At 41.3% G+C, this 22,724-nt stretch overlaps 1 protein-coding gene across 1 annotated transcript in view; it reads left to right on the forward strand.

Moving 5' to 3' along the window:
* The window catches only part of LOC308088881 (GDNF family receptor alpha-2-like), a gene marked incomplete at its 5' end in the record, with an annotated part of 253,642 nt that overhangs the window by 59,724 nt on the left and 171,194 nt on the right, over positions 1 to 22,724 (forward strand). Inside the window, 1 exon segment of the mRNA XM_080433467.1 lies at positions 17,963 to 18,049. Within this exon segment, the coding sequence (XP_080289593.1) occupies positions 17,963 to 18,049 (87 nt within the window).

The following is a 22,724-nucleotide window of genomic DNA, read 5'->3' on the forward strand; positions in this document are numbered from 1 at the left end:
AGTGGTTAATGTAAGTTTTGTGATAATAATCTAAATCTGCAAAGTAGTAACTAAAGCTGTCAAATAAATTGTAGTGGAGTAAAAGTATTGAAAATAGGAAATACTCCAAGTAAAAAATCCTCAAAAGTGTACTTAAGTACAATACTTGAGTAAATGTACTTAGTTATTTTACAACACTGCTTGTATTGTTGTCACTTATCATGATAGATATGCATCAACATCAAAATTTGGTGTCTTGTCAGATTACCTATTTGCTTCTTGTAAACAAGTCACGTGGAAGAGCAATTTCATGCTTTACCAATGTCTTACCTACTCTAATGCCTAATCAGTTAGGCATATAATGCCTTAAATGAGGCATTAGATGCCATTGGGGGAAAACAAAAAAAGTGGTAGAGCACAATTTACAACTTGTAAATTGTACTCGGCCGCTGCAAGCACAGGAATTAGACTTTATGTTTTATTTGGTAAGTGATAATACCGATGGTTGTGGGCAGCCCTGCTATAGAGTAAAGTGAACTATAGCTACATTATAAAGACCTATATTTGTACTAAAAGATCCGTCATTCCTAGTGGAACCAAACCTCACAATGTTCCTGGCTGTGTAATTGCTTTTATATATACTTGTAATTGTTGTGTTGAATGTGGCTTGGAGCCAGAGACACAACTTTCTGTCCATGGAACAGACAATAGAAGTTCTGTTCTCTACTGTCTTACTCTATTCTCTCTCTGTAAGACACTTGGTTTTCAAACTTTTTTCATTTCAAGGACTCCCAGTTTGGTTTGTATTAGACCAGTCATTCTCAAACTTGTTTTCATATCAAGGACCCCCAAATTGATGTATTTGGCCCACGGGCCCCCATCTGAAACTATTTAGTGCCAGGGACCCCCATACCATTGTCTTCTTAAAATGTTTAAAAATAGTCAACATCCTTTTTTTCCCCAAGATTTAAAAAAAAAATAGTAGATCTACAAGCTCACTACGTCTGCAGATTGTATATGGTCCACAGCTTCCTTCCTAAAATGTATTCTTTATGGCCCGTCAGGATAATCATGTGAAATCTGTGCATTGACGTTTTTGGAGTGTTCTGAAATGAACCTGGGCAGACAGGCTATTTCTCAGTAGAATGTGTAAGGATTCATAACTAGCTTGTTCATTTGAACAAAAGACAGTTCAAATGAGGGGACAAAAAAAAAGGCTACATTGTTTTTAGTTAAATATAATTGTTGTATACAATTGCAATTTAGGCATTTAGCAGGCGCTCTTAATTCAGAGCAACTTATAGTAAGCAAGGAAAACACAAGGTAATACATCAAATGCATAGAAATAGTAATCTACAATCATACAGTAGGTAAACAAAGACTCCCCATAAAAAAATAATAATAATTGAACTAGGCACTGCATTTAGTTGGACTCGGTTCCACAAATAAACATTGGGAAATAGCCGATCTACAAGCTCACAACGCCTCGCACTGCAAGGCGTTGTGAGCTTGTAGATCGGCTATTTTTCACAATGTTTGCCTCGTTCTCACGGTTTTAAAAAAGTCTTAAAAGTCATGTAATTGTAACGTTAAACATGTGCAGATACCCATACACTTCATAGGTTTCTTTACATACAATAGTACACAGTTGTAGTATTCTGTACTCAATCTAATCTAACAACCAAGGTCTTCTGTTGTGTGGGGGGGAGGGGGGTCCCTCCCTGGCAACACATATTTTCAAATGGGGGGGAACTGCGGCCTAACACGTTTCACTTTGGGGGTCCTTGACATGAAAAGGTTTTGAAGAACCACTGCTATCAGCTGTTGTAAAAAAGAAAGTGCTTGTAGTGGATTCTTCCCGGGGCAGTAAGCCTCGCTTATACAGCACACACACACACACACACACACACACACACACACACACACACACACACACACACACACACACACACACACACACACACACACACACACACACACACACACACACACACACACACACACACACACACACACACAGGGATGTTCAGTTCAGTTCCCTCTCACGTCCCCCTCTACAGTATCTGAGGACAAACAGGAACACCAGAATGTGAATAAAGGAGCGCCGCAGATGGCTCTTCTAAAAGGCAATAATAGACATACATAATGATAACACACACACAGCAGACACACAGCCACACTCTCACTGAAATTCAAGCAGTGCAGACCTACCTACAGTACCATTCAGTTTGTTACACACTGTAGGTAACTTAACCCTTTAAGACCGGGAACGCATCTGTGTCATTTATTTATTTATTTGGCTATTCAAAAATAGCAGATCTCTCATAGTCCATCTCTGATAGTGCGGCACTCGGTGGATCAGCTTGTAGATCTGCAAAAAAAAAATTAACGTGAACATTTGTGCACAAATTTGAATATATATATACGTTTTTAAAACATTTGTAACTCAAATCTTTGCTTCTGGGGGGGGGGGGTCCCTGTAATAAAATATTGTGAGATGGGGGTCCGCGGCCATGCAATACATATAATTTTGAGGGTCCTTGACATGAAAAAGCAACACGTTTTTTTTTTAAACTGTTAGGAGTTAGAAGACATTTGTAGAATCCCCCAGAAGCAAAGATTTGAGTTACAAATGCTCGCTTTAAAAAAATATTCAAAGATTTGCAAAAGAAATAGCAGATCTACAAGCTCATGGCGCGGCACTCGGTGCCGCGCCATGAGCTTGTATATCTGCTATTTTTTAATAGCCAAAAGAAATCAAAAAATGATACAGATGCGTTCCCTGTCTTTATGGCTTAAGCGAAAAAACATGACACGTGAATGGTACTATCTGTGCTGAACACGCACACGCACACACACACACACACACGCACGTACGCACACTGCCACGCACGCACACCGCTGTGCTGTGGCGGCTGTCAATATCGTCTTTCAGAGAGGAGCCAGCTGAGCCATTTCATGTTGTTCATGATTGTCAATAGTGGGGGGACAGTAGTTATGTTGAGCAAGACGTTTAAACACAGTAGGGACATGCAGCCTTTCAGCCTGTACCACATCAAATACAATGCAGTGCAATACAATACCAAACAATACAATACACCGCTGTTAGCCCGCAATTACCTTACACACTGTATACCTGTTGTGAGGGAGCACAGATAATGGCTCAAAGAAAACAAAAAATCCATTACCATGCCATTATACATCCATCAATCCATCCATCTATACAGTACATCCATCCATCCATACTGTGTGAGTGAGTGAGTGAGTGAGTGAGTGAGTGAGTGAGTGAGTGAGTGAGTGAGTGTGTGTGTCTGTGTCTGTGTCTGTGTCTGTGTGTGTGTGTGTGTGCGTGCGTGTATCCTTTGTCTTGGTTTTCTCCATTCTCGCTTGTACAGTGTGTCTTGGCAGGGTATTTACGTCTATATATACAGTAGCTACACTAATGCAACGTACAGCGACTGGTTCTGAGAGCTCGGTAATTGCGAGTAGTTAAAGGCAATCTACATATAATTCTAATGCATGTCCCACCCACCACCCCACCCTCCCATGCAGTGGTGTAAAGTAACTAACTACATTTACTCAAGTACTGTACTTAAGAACACTTTTGAGGATTTTTTACTTTACTAGAGTATTTCCAATTTTCTGCACTTATTTGAAAACTTTAGTTACTAGTTACTTTGTAGATTTCAATTATTATTACAAAACATAACCACTTCAGCCCTATATACATTTGGCCATTTGAAAATAGCAGATCTACAAGCTCACAATGTGTCGCATTGTGAGCTTGTAGATCTGCTATTTTCCAAAGATTTTTTTATACATTTGAAAACTTGAAATGGGACATTCTGCATAATGAGTACTTTTACTTTTGGTACTTTAAGTACATTTTGATACCAACACTTTTGTACTTACTCAAGTACATTTAGAATTCCGGACTTTTACTTGTAACAGAGTATTTCTATATTGCAGTATTGACAGTCAGTCTACAGCTAGTCTTGCATGCATACTGCTAGGATGATAAGCGTCATATGTCTTGTACATAATGACAGCTGTTCCAAGGACGTCAGTTCTTCTGACAATATAATATAACAATGATGTCATTTTTGTGAATTAGTATTCACAGGACAGTCATAAATGGTAAATGTTGCATTTCTATAGTGCTTTTATCTAATATGCATTACATTCAACCATTCACACTCGCACACACACACACACGCACTCACACACACACGCACGCACATGCACACCGACAGCAGAGGAAACCTTGCAAACCTGCTCATCGGCAGCAGCTAGGGGTTCAGTGTCTTGCTCTGGGGGAGCCGGGGATCGAACCGATATAACCTTCCGTTTCCCAAGCGGGCCACTCTACCTCCTGAGCCACTGCCGCCCCCAGTCCTCCAGGCTATGGGGTTGTGTGTCACGCTAGATTATGGAACGTCCAGAACAGCTAATCAGGTGGCCTGTACGTCCCGTGTGTACGCTCTGCACTACTAACTAGCCAATTACAGCGCTCTTGTCCCTCCGGCGTATGGGATGTATACTGGTACCAGCCAATCGCAGACATGCAAATATGCTGTCACAAGCCGACATTTGATTAACTCTTGATTAAATATACATTCATGGATGTGACAACATACCCCAATGTACGAGAGTCTAAGGGTGCGTTCGGAATACAGCACTGAGCACACTGGCCGATACAAACTAATAGGCGAGTGCGCTCCGGTGCGCAATTTCCGAACGCACCCTATATGTCCGCATTAACTCATTCTCTGCCAATGATGTGTTTGACATGTTTTAGTGTTTTCAGTGTTCATGGCGCTCTTCGCTAACCTATGAGTCACCATGTGACTCCCAGTGAAGCAGCAAATCACGTGATCGCAAAAAGAAAAAGCCACATTCACCCCTTGTCTAATGGATTTGGAAGAATACCCTTTCCTCTGCTTTCTGTTGCTTTTTGGCGAAAACAGCCTGCATTCAACTGCCAACAACTATGGAACGGATGATCGAGGCGGCTCGCTCCACCCAAGCGATTGGTGGATCGATAGAAGAAGAACATTCTAAGATTAGTAAAAAACGCTCGGAAATCGCTGCCAAGGTCGGCTATAGGCGATGTCTTATGCTGGCGGTTCATGAGTTAAGGGTGTCACGGTAAACTATGAGTATAAAAAAAGAATCAAAATTGACATTTGATACAGTGTCGAAATTACAAGACGTATCATGATTCTCGCGTTATTTTGTTGTTTTGCTGTGCATTCCGCACATGCGTGCTTCCAACCGTGAAACATGGAGCCCACGAGTTGACAGAGAGAGAAACTCTCTCTGTCTCTTTCATGAGACAATGCTTGCATGTTCTGCCACCTTTCAGACACATCTCATCCTATGTGACATTACTTTTCAGCTTCATGTACAATTGACTGTTAACTTGTGTAGGCGACTAGGCATAAAGTCAATGATATTACACAGAGCTGTGGTGGAAAGTAACTAGTTACTACTTTGTACTTCTACTCCACTACATCTAAGAGACACATTATTTACATATTGTTTACTCTTTCTGTGGAGAATGTGTGGAGACAAATGTCTGAAGAGTGCAAACTGACTGTGGAAAGTGGACTGACTAAGTAATCAAGTGGCAGGTGTGGGGAATTTGACAGGTGTGGGGGATTTGCCAAATCAAGCCTAGGCTGGTGTTTCCATGGCAATCAATTGGCTCATTTGGCCCACAGCCAGAGCCTTTTCTGGCGGTTCTGGACAACCGCCTATATGACCGACTCGACACCGGGCATTGCAATCCCTCGGGTCGTCTGTGACGTGTGTGGCGAATTTGAAGTCGGGCGGTTGAACGGTTCTCAAGATACGTGGATTACAGGCGTACATACATACAAACATACATACATGCAGAGATTCGGTGAATTTATTGTAAGATGAATCCAAAAGCCCTATTTTATACTTAGCATGTTTGAACATAACTCACCAAAGAGTCACAATGCAAACTGTGGGACAGCGAAAACCCCAAATCACAACTTTTGAGACTGACTGGTGACACAAAACATACTGCAATTGACACAAAGCATTAGCAGTCAGACTTAGTGTAACGCCCGGTATTCGAACCAGTGTCTCCCGCGTGGTAAGCCAACATCTTAACCACTAAGCCAAAGTGAATTCCCTATGGCCTAGGGGGAGATATTAGACTTCCAGGCCATCAGGCTGAGGTTGCAAGCAGTGGTGTAAAGTAACTAAGTACATTTACTCAAGTACTGTACAATTTTGAGGTATTTGTAGTTTACTTGAGTATTTCCAATTGTCAATACCTTTACTCCACTACATCTCAGAGGCAAATATTGTACTTTTACTCCCCTACAATTATTTGAAAACTTTAGTTACTAGTTACTTTTCAGATATAAATTATAAGTACATTTTGATGCCAATACTTTTGTACTTTTACTCAATAAAATGTTGAATTCTGGACTATTTTTAAATTGCAATATTGATACTTTTACTTAAGTAAGAAATGTGAGTAGTTTTTCCACCACTGGTTGCGAGACACTCTGCTACATTTGCGCATAATTTACAGCGAAACGTGAATGACTTGAAATGTGAGAGACAGATGGAGAGAGGTATTAGACAATGGATGTATTAGAAAGAGAGACGGCGAGGCAGACAGCTGTGGCGATGTACATTACAGTTGGTAATAACATGCCACGCTACGTTCATGGCCGTGCGCATACATTTCACTGCATACACTACATCACTATTATTATTATCAGAGCATGCCTCCTGGTGCAGATTTGCGCTCTGCTGAGCGCACCTTTCTCTAGTTTGATGATTAAAATATGTTCACGGAGGACTTTAACCACTTAAACCCCATATGGTTGAACGCAGTCCCTCAGGGCTCAATGCTAGTGGCTTTTTCGGTTTTGCTGTTATTGTGGGGGGAAGCTGCGACATGTTGTTGTGAGCTTGTCGATCTGCTATTTTCAATGAAAGCTTAACCCCACAATACAGATGCTGGGGTTATCGGTGGTTACGACTGTTTCTGCTCCGTTACACACGAGTATAGACACATAATGTTCAGTACGCGCGCGCGCGCGCGCACGCGCACACACACACACACACACACACACACACACACACACACACACACACACACACACACACACACACACACACACACACACACACACACACACACACACACACACACACACACACACACACACACACACACACACACACACAGCTTAAGTTTAGTTAAATTCACCTTATTCTTGGCCCTTCTCCAGGGCATCGCCATTGCCCTTTTCTGCTGCTTCATTCAATATCTGTCCACTTCCTTCCTAGCAGGCTACAGGTGTAATGCAGGTAATCAGTGTGTTGCCAGATTTTGCAAGAGAAACAAGCAGCCAGGTCTATGAAAATAAGATAAGTACGTTTTACCGCTTTACATAGGCTATTTGAAAATAGCATATCTACAAGCTCACAACACGTCACATCGCAACACGTTGTGAGCTTGTAGATCTGCTATTTTCCCAAAATTGGGGAAAATCTTTTATGGGGGTCCCTGGCACAAAATATTTTCAGATGGGGGTCCGCGGACAAATACATATTAATCTGGGGGTCCTTGATATGAAAACAATTGGGAACCACTGGTTTAAAAGATATTAGGAAGCAAGCCAAAATAAGCAACTTCACTTAATAATCAAGCCCAACGTCGCTTATTATAAGTAGACGTGGCAACGCTGGTAAACAGGAAACCCTTCATATGGGGCTCCCCACCATAGATACAGAAACCTAGATACCTCATTGGCCTCTGCCGTTCGTTGGAGTGACCTGTTTGGTATGGTGGCCGCCATATTTCCGGGGGGAACGGGCACTGGCCAATCACAGCGTGTTGACTACTGGCCAATCACAGCGCGTCTTTTCCAGGACTTGTCAGAATCTAGTTGTCCCGCCCCCACCTGCCTCTGATTGGCCTACTGAACTCCCCCTTCTGTGACGCACGCGGACATTTCCAGCTGCCTCCCCCCCCCGGAGCATGCACTCTCTCTCGCTCTCTCTGCACCAGAATCACAGCACTTTGAGCCAGGATCGAATGGCTTAAAGTTTAGTAGGCCTATAGGGGTTTTGTATTCATAATGAAAAATCAGCAACGTTTTCAAATTATCGTAGTGGAGTAAACCTCTGAGATGTAGTGGAGTAGAACTAAAAGTATCAAACATTGGAAATACTCAAGTACAGTAAAACATATCTCCAAATTGTAACTAAGTACAGTACTTCAGCAAATGTACTTAGTTACTTTCCAATGCTGTCAAAGAATAATGCTCTTAATCAACTCACATAATCTTTCCTTCAAACCACATAGAAGTGGTTTTGATTGATTCACTGAATACTTTTTTAACAGTTTGCAAAAAAAGTACAGAGGTGCAATATGTCACAGAGATAACTCACAGTGATCAAAGTGCTTTAACAGAAATAAAAACAGTGAGAAACATTCAAATGATAAGAAACAAAACAAAAACACAATGCATCTCAGAAAAATAAATAAACACCTGGAGGAGAAGCTCAGTGACATTCCCCCAAATGCATGTTAAAACTGTATAGTGTTTTTAGCTGATTCTTAAACACTATCCACAGACGCTGCAGCTCTCTCTCTCTCTCAGGCCACGAGGAAGGGCTTTCCAAAGTCTAATCCAGCAGGCCAGTTAGATATTCAGGTGCCTGGCCATGCAAAGCTCTAAAAGTGAGCACCAGGACCTCGAACTGAACCCAAAAAATTACAGGAAGCCAGTTCAAAGAGGCCAGAACTGGAGTAATGTGACACCTTCTACTGGACCTAATAGTTAAAGGGATACTTCACTCTCGGGCCGGGGACACATTTAAAAAAAATATTAAAAATAAATGAAAAAAGTTATGGAAAATTCATGGCCCCCTCACGCATTAGAGTGTCCTACTAATGCTTGAGGGGGCCATGAATTTTCCATAACTTTTTTCATTTATTTTTAATATTTTTTTTAAATGTGTCCCCGGCCCTAAAGTGAAGTATCCCTTTAACAGTCTTGCAGCAGTATTTTTGAATTAAATGGAGGCGGTCTATGGACGTCTTATTGAGGCAGGATGAGAACGAATTGCAATAGCCAAGGCGAGAGGAAACGAAGGCATTGGATTATCATTCATTTTGTCAACATCAAAACATAATTGTTTTTGAGGGACCCAATACAACCAGCCATCTCGGCTAAAATGATAACACAAAACGCCCCTGAGGGCTTGTTTCCATTGTGGTCCTATAAGTACGCTGATATGTTCATCAAAACATATAAAGACATTTATTTTGGCAAGCTAGAAGACATGTCTAGGTCCAGTTGCTAAATTGCAGACATGTGCTCTTTTATGGCGGTTTTGAAGGAGTGTATAGTCACACCTTTGTATGGCTGGTGGTGGTAGGGCATTCCACATGTTGGTGGCATAATAGTAGAATGAATTCAATCCCATGTTTGTGCCGAATCTGGGGGGAATGAGACTCCCTCTTCCTTTGGTGTTACGGTTTCGTCCAGGTGGGCGTGGTTATATGCCTAAACCTAACTCTAACCCAAAAGAGACATTTTATGTCTTCCCTGGACCCAAACGTGAAAATAGCCGATCTACAAGTTTTCGACACGTTGTGAGCTTGTAGATCTGCTATTTTCACTGCTTCTTTCACTACTTGCTTTTTTAAATGTATTTTTTAATGGAATTTAGATTTTTTTTTATGAATAATAGTGAGGAAGAAAAACAGTTTGGAAACCACTGCCTTAACATAACCTCAAAACCACGCCCACCTGGGTGAAACACCTGGGAAAGAGGGCGTCCCGGGGGGGGGATGAGATCAGTGGAGCTCCCTCTGGTGTTGTGCCTTTGGGAGTGTCTCACTCTTTTTGAAGTAGTTAGACAGGTACATGGGCGCTGATCCCTTGAGTATCTTGGAAACGATCAAGATACTCTGTCCTCTAACCCATTGGTTCTCAAAGTGGGGTCCGGGGACCCCCAGGGGTCCTTGAGGGAGTTCCAGGGGGTCCCCAGCTAAAGGATAAATAGTTAGGAACCAAATCCCTTATGGGTCTGCAACTGTAATGGTTCCATTTGTACACTCTTTAGAGTTAAATCAACATTGATTTTACAATATAAATTGGGGTCCCAGAGATAGAAATGCCATTAAATGGGGGTCCGTAGCCTAATGCATGTCAAACTGGGGGTCCTTGAAATTAAAATGGTTGAAAATCACTGCTATAGAGCCGTAAAAATCTTCTCTTATGGGGGACCTTGGCATATCTTTTCAAATGGAGGTCCGCGGGGGCTAATAAGTGTTAATTCGGGGGTCCTTGACATGAAAAAGTTTGAGAACCAATGCTCTACCCTCTAGCATAATGAGCAGGAGTTAGGTGAGTCCTAGGTGTGGTGTATAACTATTGATTTGATCTAGTGACTGGTTGTCTGGTGGTGCACTGACTGCGCGTATGTCTTAACCCTTTAAGACCGGGAACGCTGTGTTATCTGTGTCATTTTAGATTTTAATAGCTATAACCATTATTTTATACTTTGATCTACAAGCTCATAGTGCGGCACCGAGTGCCGCGCTATGAGCTTGTAGATCTGCTATTTTTTTGTGTGAAAATGCGTGCAAATCTTTGAATATATATATATGTTTTGAAGTAAACATTTTTAACTCAAATCTTTGCTCCTGGGGGATTCTACAAATGTCTTCTAAATACTAACAGTTTAAAAAATATATATATGTTGCTATATATCTGTGGTTCTCAAAGATCTTTTATGTCAAGGAACCCCAAAATTATGTATTTGTCCGCGGACCCCCCACATCTCAAAATATTTTGTTCCAGGGACCCCCAGAAGCAAATATTTGAGTTAAAAATGTATATACTGTATGTGTATACAGTAAATGCACACATTTTCCAAAAAAAAAAGCAGATCTACAAGCTCATAACGCGGCACTTGCTGAGCTTGTAGAGCTGCTTTTTTTTTAGAATAGCCAAAGAAATCTATAAAATGACACCGATGCGTTCCCGGTCTAAATAGGTTAAGCAGAAGGGTATTTTGGGGGGATTATTTTCATTAGGCACGGACCGGTGCATGGTGCTCCATGCAGCTTCGCTCTGGGTCTGTCCCGTCCCACTACGTTGTCTTGGCTGGTGCTTGTGTATTGTGTGTTTTTTTCGGATCAGAATTGCAAAGCTATTACACACCGGAGGCTTGGTCTCAATCACGACCGAATGCCTATGAATTTTAAATGCAGGATTAGGGGCCTGCAGAGAGAAGCAGACACATGGGAAAGACGCACTCAGTTGAGTGCTAATTTGAAAATCTTCCTATCTTTTTTTCTTCTCGCAAACAAGCCAGCTCTGGCAATTCAGTGTTTAGTTAGTGATGTGGATTTGTTGTCTGATTCTGTGTCCCAAACACGACCACACACACACAACCACACACACACAACCACACACGCACAGACACACGCACGCACGCACGCACGCACCCACCCACACACACACACACGTTTGTACTATACTTGTGGGGACATCATTGTTTTCGGGAAAGCTTTTATGCCATTTTTAACCCTAAACCTAAAGCTGAAAATAGCTTGATTGATTGATTGAATACTTTATTAACAGTTTGCAAAGGCAAGCAAAGGGAATTACAGTTCAATACAAGGTCTGTTAAGAGGATTTTAAACCCAAGAAAGCACTATGGTGTGTTTCCATTGGGGTCCTTTGTACTCAATTAATAAAAAAATCCTGATACAAGCTCACAACGGGTTGTATTTTCGGTGAATGAAATCCGGTGCGCAACTAAAGTATGAATCTGACAACACACCTGAACCTATAACCTTTACATGTCTTAATCATAAGCCTATAACCTGAATATTTTCCTAATTCTACTAACTCCCCCAAATCATTTTTTAAGCATAAAACATCCAATTTCTCATGTGAGACCCAATAAAAAATTGTCCTCACAGTATCTGTTTCTCAAATTCTACTAAACGGGCACATTTGGCCCTCACCAGTATGGATAATGCAAGTAGTACACGCACGCACGCACACACACACACGCGCACGCACGCACGCACGCACGCACGCACGCACGCACGCACGCACGCACGCACGCACGCACGCACGCACGCACGCACGCACGCACGCACGCACGCACGCACGCACGCACGCACGCACGCACGCACACACACACACACACACACACACACACACACACACACACACACACACACACACACACACACACACACACACACACACACACACACACACACACACACGCACACGCGCACGCACACACGCAGCTTCTGAAAATCACAGCACTTTCACGAGCCAGGAAACAAATGGTCCCTCTCTCTCCAAGAGGAAATGAGTGACCAGGATGAACAGTCTGTTTTACATTTAGCTAAATGAGCTCTCCTCGCCGGCCGCTCTGCGCCGGAGCCTTTCAGCGTCGGGTTGGACAGCTGTTGATCAGACACTGCGGTACACGGGGCGAGGCAACATTATGTTAATTATGTCATAATGTCATAATGTAATAGTGTACGCTATGTAACATTAGGCCTGCGATGCTGTCGGGTGAAAAACCTTGTACTGTATGAGCAAAAAAAAAAGGGTAACTTTTCCAGGAAATGGGGAAAAAGGAACCTTTTGTTCCAAATAACAATTTACAATTTGGCATTTAATCCAGAGCGATTTACAGTAAGCAAGGACAACACAAGGTAATACATCAAATGTATAGAAATAGTAATATACTAATAAATAAATAAAAATAAGTAAACCAAGAACCTATTATCAGTCTAACCGTAGAATATCCAAAAAATTTATCCAATGTAGTGATTATTTTGTCACAAGCGTCTGTTAATATTTTTCATCTGTTATTTATGAAGCCCACGGACTCACTTACACATCCTACTTCCCTAAATGATTCAAAAATAGACAAGGTTTACAAGGTTGTAGATGGCGACAATTTTCACAACTTTCAAGACTAAATTCACAAACTTGTTCGACGAAATATAGGGCATTAATTTGCGAAAATACATCACAAGTTGAAACATGGAGATACAAGGTTTCTGCCCGACAGCAACGATACTTATGTACATATCGACGCTGTCGGTTGGAAAACCTTGTACATCCGAAACCTTTACTTTTCAGGAAATGTAGCGAAAATGTAGCAGAAATAGTGAAAGCAAGCTCACAAATGATGCAATGCATTGTGAGCTTGTAGATCTGCTATTTTCACAACTTTTGTGCAACACTCTTGTCTGGTGAAGTAGGGCATTAATTTCACGGGAAAATAAGGTTGAAATATGGCCTGTTTATACTGGCTGGGTTACACACACACACACACACACACACACCATCAGAAGATGACATGCTACTTTCCTGACTGCACTGATATATTTGTACTTCCCAACAGGCCTTGAACGAAGGCCATTTTTGGGGGAAGGAGAAAATTGGCTCTGGGAGGGAAGAGTGTACCCAAAGTAAATTAGTCATTTAACCCATTAAGACCGGGAACGCATCCGTGTGTCATTTTTAGATTTCTTTGGCGATTCAAAAAATTGCGGATATACAAGCTTATAGTGCCTCGCTACGAGCTTGTAGATCTGCTATTTTTGGAAATATCTTGAAAATGTGTGACAATTTTGAATATATAGGTTTTTTAAAGCAAACATTTTTAACTCAAATTTTTGCTTCTGGGGGTCCCTGGAACAAAATGTTCTGAGATGGGGTTCCATGGCCAAATACAATTTTGGGGGTCCTTCGCATGAAAAAGGTTTTAAGCACCACTGATAGAAACATACGTTTTTTTTTTCAAAAAACTGTTAGAGATTTAGAAGACATTAGTAGAATCCCCAAGAAGCAAAGATTTGAGTGAAAAATACATTACAAAATGTACACACATTTTCATGATTTAAAAAAAATATCAGATCTACAAGCAAATATCAGATCTACAAGCTCATAGCGTGGCACTCGGTGCCGCGCTATGAGCTTGTAGATCTGATATTTTTGAATGGCCCAAAGAGATCTAAAAAATGACACACAAAGATGCGTTCCCGGTCTTAATGGGTTAAAGTGTTGGACACGCTGCACATCCAAAAAGCAACTCATGGTGTGATGATATGATGATCATATTTATTAGCATTCCTGCTGCCTGGCCCTCCTCATGGAAATCTATTCATTATCTCCGCGTTACAAACTTGTAGAGCCTGCAAAGGCCAAAGCAATCTTCCAAGGGAAAAGACTTAATGCTAGCGTTGAGCGTGGAGGAAATCATTATTACCTTCTGATACATGTGTTTCTTCCTCCTCCACTAGCCGATAAGGCCACTTCAAAACTATAAGATATAACGTATGTGATCCTCAACCTTTTCTTTTAATTCAAGGACCTCCGGTTTGATATGCATTGATACGCCCCCCCCCCCCCCCCCCCAATTGATACACATGTTCATCTCTGTGCCAATCTGCACTTGTAAAATCATCAGTGTTTATTTGACCCTGAGAGTAGCTGTATCAGTAGGATTTAGCATATTCCATTCCGATTGGTTACGATCGCCTTGTAAAATTTGCGTTTAGAAAAACATGAACCAAATCATGTCTGCTCTGCCCCAGATTTGCGTCACACATTGAGGGGCCTCTAAACAACGCAGAGCCAATTACTTTTTTGTAAACTCGTTTTGTAAACGTTGTTTACTTGTGTGGAAGTTGTCTACTTCCACCCATAGGGGGGGGGGGGGCGCCACAGATGCTACAAATATTTGTTGCACCAAATGAAGTACAACATGTTCTTGTGAGTCATGTGTGCCAATAATATTCCTAGACTGCTTACCTGTAATTGGCTTAAATTTAGTTGGCTTCGGATTTGTGGTCGGGACTGGCACAGCCCTGGGTAGGCCACCCATTCTGGCGAAGACCTGCGGTCCAAGGAGCAGGCTTTCCTAGTGATTTTTTTTTATTAGTAAAGGAACATACAGTAGAATATTACTATTGCTGCAGTGTTATACCATATTCTGGTTCGGCAACTTTCCATCTGCAGTCACTTGGCAGGTTACAATGCATACATATGGGCTCTATAATCTGCAAAGTCCACAGTAATACTACTAATATTATACAGCAAGTCATGACACAAAATATGCAGTAGTAGACACTGGGATATCAAAGTGTAGAAGGGCATACAGTATGCTGTATGCATAAGGTGTAATGCCTTCAAATTATGCATTAAGCTGTACAATCAAACGCGATCCAGATATTAGCGATGAGATGTTTGTTTAGCCTCGAGCCATATAGATTTTAACACTTTGGCTGTGAAGCTTCTCCAGGAACTGCTACCCTTAACATGAGCCAGAAGTGTATTCCAATAGCTAATTATAGACTTAAAAGAGAAGATGAGGACTTTGTTTTTATTCAGAGGAATCAGAGGAAGAGCTCCCAGATAGCCATGTCTTTGACATGAGTTGTCTCTCATTATACGTCGGATTTTGGGAGAGCCAGTTCAGCCGATGTTCACATTCTCATCCCATTGAATGGATCTGTTATCACCGTTATCATCCCATAGCCCTACTGGCCTATACCAGGAGGCTCTGGTAGGCCGTTATTAGCCTGGTAAACCCTCCCTCCGGAAATCTCATTTCTATTTGATTCCAGGAGTGAGTCTGGCCTTATCGCCCATTCTGCAATATTGGCTGTGTATGCCAAACCTGTGCCAAACGGCCGAGCCTATCAGCGTCGTCGCTCATTGTTCTGTGATTGACAGCTTACGTTGGCCAATCAGGTGGCGAGTTCGAGTGAGCCCAAAACATGAACGGCAGCCATCTTTTTCTTGTGCGCTATAATCTCCGCTATTTTTTTACTTCTAAAAGCTCTCTAACTTCTATTTTGAGGCACGGAATTTACTTATAAGATATCGTTTGGATAGAATTTAGTTGTTTAACTTCATACATGTGGTCAATTAATCATGACAAAGCCTATTTAATTTTTATTTTTTAGAGAACCGGTAGGGGCAGGCAGTGACACCCATGTATCCGAATAAGGCAACCCATTTTGGGCATTCGCCGTCTCAAAAGTCCCGTTGCGTCACATTAGACTGGTGAACTGCTGATTGGCTGAAGGGGATAAATTATCATTGGCTGAAGGGGTTGTCAGTCAACGTTATTACTCCCGCCCAACTCCAGCCCACAGCCAATATTGCAGAATGGGCGATAAGGCCAGACTCACTCCTGGAATCAAATAGAAATGAGATTTCCAGAGGGAGGGTTTACCAGGCTAGGCCGTTATCAGCCTTAACGCAATATGCTGTCATGTGACCTGTCCAATTAAGTCCCGGAAAAGACGTGCTGTGATTGGCCGGAAAAGAAGCGCTGTGATTGGCCAGTAGTCACTTTGAATGGCAATTGGGACGAACGCTTTTCCCAGAATGTTATTTACGATTCTGTGCCTGTCGGGACATAACTCGGACGGCGCTGAGACGGCAGAAGCGGACATCGCAGCGCTCGGCGCGGCGACTCGCTCGCCTGAGCTTGCTTGCCGGTGCCTCTCGTGGCTTTGACTTTTTACAGGGGCCAGTTCCGAATTGCAGCCACCTGTAATTGCTGTTTTAGAGTGAATTTGAAGGAGAGTAAGGATTCACATGTTTTTATAACTTTTGGTAGGGCATTCCACATTTTTGTGGCATATATCAGTAGAACGAATTTAATCCCTTGTTAGAGCCAAATCTGGGTTGAACGTGATCTATGGAGCTCCCTCTGGTGTTGTGATTGTGGACATCATTGATGTTTTGAAGAAGTTTTTGGTGTAGTGTATCTTGTTGACCAGGACCAGAGATACGAGGTTTCTGCCCAACAGCAACAACACATACTTTAGTTCTACTTTAAAGCTCTGCATCCATGCAGCCTTCAGTGGTCGGCCGTATTATTAAGCAGATAACTCAGATGAAATATACATAACGTTCCACATTCCCACGTTGACATGTGCTTTGAAAGCTCAGCTAGAGGGGTAAAAAAAAAAGACTGTGTGAAGTTTGAAGTTTCCACACATTTACAGCCCCCCCACCCCCCAAAACACCACCACCGACTTTAAATCCACATGTCAGAATGCAGCCCTTGCTATTTTTAACTTTAGGCTACTTCTCCACTTTTTAGACATAATTTAATAAGAAGAAAAAACATACTGCGTGTTGATGTGGGACTGCGGACGAGACATGAACATATCAGACAGGAAAACGTGTATCTCCATACTTCAATGTTATATGTGTTTTTTTGGGTAAATGAATGCCCTACTTTGTCTAGGCCTGAAAGCAGTTAAAATAGCCCCAATCTACAAGCTTGTAGATCTGCTATTTCCATTACCTTTGAAAAATAAAAATAAAAAAACACAAAATGAAAGCGGTTCATTGAGGATTGTCCTGGACGGCTGGCCTAGCGGTCCGGACACTTAGGCTCAATATAGTCTGACAGCCCGTCGCGGGTTCGAGTCCCAAGCCTGATGGCCTTTGCTGCGCGTCATTGCCCGTGTCTATCTCCCCAATTCCTGTCTCTCTCCACTAATACTATCCAATAAAGGCACAAAAAAAAAACCAAAAAAGAGAATATTGAGGATTCTGTGCTGGTATTTCTGGATACTTTCACTCCACTGCATCTCAAAGACAAATATTGTACTTTTGACTTTCTAGGAAGGGGAACATTATTATTATTCATAAGAACATTATGAATGAACCACTGAAGCCTTATTCAAATAATAAAACATAGCCGATCTGTCTTTGAAATGTAGTGGAGTGAAAATCAAGTATCCCATATAAAAAAAATATGACAAAATAATATTCAAGTAAAAAGAGTACATTGGATCCAATGGAACACATGTTCGTCTTTTCCCTTATTCTCTTCTGGAAAAAAAACAAAGACATGTCTGCCAACAAAGTTACAGACCGTTTTGTCTTCTGTTCTGTTTTCTCAGGTGGAGAGTTCTATGAAACCTCTCCGTATGAACCCGTGGCTCCGGTACGTCACCCAGACGCCTTCCGCCTGGCCTCCATCATATCAGGTAAGGTATTTTGTAAATGGTGCATTTATATAGAGCTTTTTATTACATTCACCCATTCACACACACATTCACACACTGATGGCAGAGAGGAAACCATGCAAGGCACCAACCTGCTCATCGGGAGCATTTAGGGGTTCAGCGTCTTGGCTCAAGGAAACTTCGACACTAACTCTGGGGGAGCCCGGGATCGAACTGGGGACCTCACAGTTCCCATCCGGCCACTCTACCCCTGAGCCACTGCTGCCCCATGTTTGTACTTTGTAATTTTGCTTTTGAATACTTAAGTATTTTTAAAGGCATGCACTTTTGGCTACTTAAGATTTTTTTTCTTAAGCACTTACACCAGTACTTTAACACAAGTACAGACAGAGTGACTTTCACTTGTACTTGAATCATATACTTGAGACCAGGAGTATCTTACACTTTGACTCAAGCACCGGGGGTTGGACACTTTGTTTTCCACCACTTGCTTTGATCTTGAACGTGCCCCCAGTATACTCCGTCATGTGAGCGGAATAAAAGATGTAGCGCATGCAGTAACCTGTTGAAAACAACATGTTTTTCACACTAGCTGCTCCGACAGGGGTCAGAGACAGAGCGTCTCTCCTGGGAAACATAAACGCGTTCAAAGAGCCTGTTGAAGACAACTTATTTCATCGCGCTGGTGCTCTTAAGCGAGACCGCACTGACACAGCCTTTTGAAGTATAGCATCTACCACACAGTAAAAATCCTTGGCGTTAATTGGACTCTGAGGAGTTTAAATCGACCCTCCTCGCCGCACTCCTTCTGAGTTGAATTAACACTCACAGATTTCACTGTGTATTCTCTCCACCACCCTACACCTATAGCCCTACATATATTTCCCGCGTATTGATTTTGCTTTCAGTTTGATTTCCTATTTGGCTTACTAATTAACCCATTAAGACCGGGAACGCATCTGTGTCATTTTTAAAGATTTCTTTGGGCTATTCAAAAATAGCAGATCTACAAGCTCATAGCACGGCACCGAGTGGTGCCGCGCTATGAGCTTGTAGATCAGCTATTTTCGAGAAGAAAAAAAGAGTCGTGGAAATGTGTGCAAATCTTTGAATATAATGTATACGTTTTTAACTCGAATCTTTGCCTGGAACAAAATATATTCAGACGGGGGTCCACGGGGGTCCGCTATGAGCTTGTAGATTTTTTTTTTTTTAGAAAAATCTTGAACATTTGGTGCAAATCTTGGAATTTATATTTGTGATTTTTCTTAATAAATCTTTGCTTCTTGAGGGTCCCTGGAACAACATATTTTGAGATGGGGGTCCGCGGCCAAATACATATAATTTTGGGGGTCTTTGACTTGAAAAAGTTTGAGAACCAATGATACATATAGCAACATTATAACATTGTTAGGATTTAGAAGACATTTGTAGAATCCCCAGAAACAAAGGTTTGAGTTATAATGTTCGCTTTAAGGGTGGGAAAAAAAAAAATTTGGAAAAAAAATCGTTGTTTAAAAAAATAGCAGATCTACAAGCTCATAGCGCGGCAGCTTGTAGATCTGCTATTTCTTGAATAGCCAAAGTAATCTAAAAATTACACAGAGATGCGTTCCCAGCCTGAATGGATTAAACAGCCGAGCTCTCGGCATGAGGGGCAACTACTACGGCTCGCTGTTTAATTTACTGCTTATTACCGTAAGGGCATTACTAATCAATGCAGAGCTTATTATAAGACGGGGCTACAATGGCTAATGCGGGCGGAGGGAGAGAAGAGGAGGATGGCTGGCCGTGAAAAAATAAATATAGGTGGGAATGGACCCAGCAATGGATCCTGTTTAATGTCAGTGCTATACAGGACCAAAGTGGGGGTCTAGGTGGGGGTCCCTGAGGGGGTTCCAGGGGGTCCCCCAGCAAAAATGAATTAATATGTTGTCAAAATCTCTTTAACCACCCGAACCCTAGTGGTGGAAAAGTACTCAATTGTTTACTTAAGTAAAAGTATCAGTACTGCAATATAAAAATTCTCTGTTACAAGTAAAAGTCCAGAATTCAAAATGTAGGCCTACTTGAGGAAAAGTACAAAAGTATTGGTATCAAAATGTACTTAAAGTACCAAAAGTAAAAGTACAGAATGTCCCATTACCCAGTTTGCAAATGTATACAAATCTTTTGAAAATAGCAGATCTACAAGCTCACAATGCGTCGCATCACTACGCATTGTGAGCTTGTAGATCTGCTATTTTCAAATGGCGGAAATGTATATACGGCTGAAGTGGTTAATGTATGTTTTGTAATAATAATAAAAATCTACAAAGTAACTAGTAACTAAAGTTCTCAAATAATTGTAGTGGAGTAAAAAGTACAATATTTGCCTCTGAGATGTAGTGGAATAAAAGTAAAAGCACTGAAAACTGCAAATACTCCAGTAAAGTAATAATACCTCAAAATTGTACTTAAGTACAGTACTTGAGTAAATGTACTTAGTTACTTTACACCATAGTGGTTACAGTATCCACAGCTGATTATAAGACAAGACAAGAGGAGAGAGAGAGGCTGGCTCTGGCTGGGCTGTAAAAAATAATAGGTGAGAGCTAGGACCCAGTGATATGGTTCCTGTCCCTCTGCCATAGCGCTACGGGGTAGCCTACAGTCACTTGAAAATGCAATCGTTTTCCTTTCATCCTGTACCGACAGAAATCGCTCGAGGACATTCCACCCCTCCCCTTCCCCCTCCCTTGTTTCTTTTTTTATGATTTTATTTTTCTTCCCCTCTTTTTTTTTTGGCCAAAAGCAATTTACACACGGACGGAGGAGACAGCGAGTTGGTCCCGTTTTGGCTTGATGTATCTGGCTTTTGTTTTTATATCTGGGAGGTAACTGGAGATATCCACGCTTTCTGCATATAATCCCCTTAGCCTTATCCAAGTCAACCGTGTATCACTGGGGCAGTTTGTTTTTTTGGGAAAATGCACTTCTTTGATATTGGTTGAATTGAACTTGAAGAGTGATGGGAAAATATATATAAACAAATAAAAGGCAAAGGCCTTTGATTACTTTGCTGTAAATAATATCCCCCCCCAAATACTACAAACTGCCTCTTCTGATTTAAAGGGATACATCACATCGCTTTAAAGACACAATAAAACTGGCACATCCACTGGACGGCAGGTGCAGGACCAACAGTGGAAATAATATAAGAAATAATAAAGTCTGCGGACTGCGGACTTTATTATTTCTTATACATCACTTTAAAAACATAGTGTCACAATCATTTCAACCACTTTATCCATTTACCGTATGTGTTGGCTATTCAAAAAATAGCAAATAGGAAAATCAAAGAGCAAGAGCTAAAACAAAAATGTGTATCAAAGTGTAGGCAGAAGAATATCTTGAATTTATCGGAACATTTTGAATAATTATTTTTACACAAATATTCTCTTCGGGGGGTCCCTGGCACAAAACATTTTCAGATGGGGGTCCACAACCAAATATATATCAATTTGGGGGTCCTTGGCATTACAAAGTTTGAGAACCACTGATCTAAAAAATATTTTTGTGCTGCTTATGTCTTAACCCATTCAAATCGGGAACGCATCTATGTAACCACTTTATCCATATGTTATACTTTGGCTATTAAAAAATAGCAGATCTACAAGCTCATAACGCGGCACCGAGTGCCGCGCTACGAGCTTGAAGATCTGCTATTTTTTTTTAATCGTGAAAATGTGTGCAAATCTTTGAATATATTTAAAGCGAACAACTCAAATCTTTGCTTCTGGGGGGTCCCTGGAACAACATATTTTGAGATGGGGTCGGCGGCCAAATACATATAATTTTGGGGGTCCTTGACATGAAAAAGTTTGAGCACCACTGATATTATAGCAACATAATTTTTTTTTAAAAACGGTTAGGATTTAGAATACATTTGTTATATATTCAAAAAAGGAAAAAATATTGACAATTGTTTTTAGATAGCAGATCTACAAGCTCATAGTGCGAGCTTGTAGATCTGCTATTTTTTTTTTCATGTCAAGGACCACCCACAATGATATGTATTTGTCCACGGACCCGCATCTCAAAATATGTTGTTCCATGGACCCCCCCAGAAGCAAAGATTTTCACGATTTTTCAAAAATAGCATATCTACCAGCTCATAGCGCAGCTCATAGTGGTTCTCAAACTTTTTTCATGTAAAGGACCCCCATAATCCGCGGACCCTCCCCCCATCTCAAAATATGTTGTTCCAGGGACCCCCCCAGAAGCAAAGATTTGAGTTACAAATGTTGGCTTTAAAAAAATATACAGTATATATTCAAAGATTTGCACAAATGTTCACGATTTTCTCAAAAATACCAGATCTACAAGCTCATAGCCGCGCTATGAGCTTGTAGATCTGCTATTTTTTTTAATAGCCCAAAGCAATAAAATAATGGTTAAAGTGGTTACACAGATATGCGTTGCCATGTTTTAACGGGTTAAGACAAGTAACAGGGGACTCATTATACTGTATCCATCTTTTGCTCTAGCAGTAGCTTCCTCTCTTCTCTCCAAGGTGAAATATCTGATTTGTTCTCCGAAATCTATTTAGCCCCCTCCGAGCGTTCCTCTCGTTATTTATCATTTCTGAGGACAGATTAATTGATTGCGGTGCCGTGGCAGAGAAAACCACGGAGAAAACAGATAAGTAATTACA

The sequence above is a fragment of the Gymnoscopelus braueri genome, assembly GCF_963280865.1.
Source record: "Gymnoscopelus braueri genome assembly, chromosome: 7".
NCBI classification, from domain to species: Eukaryota; Metazoa; Chordata; class Actinopteri; order Myctophiformes; family Myctophidae; genus Gymnoscopelus; species Gymnoscopelus braueri.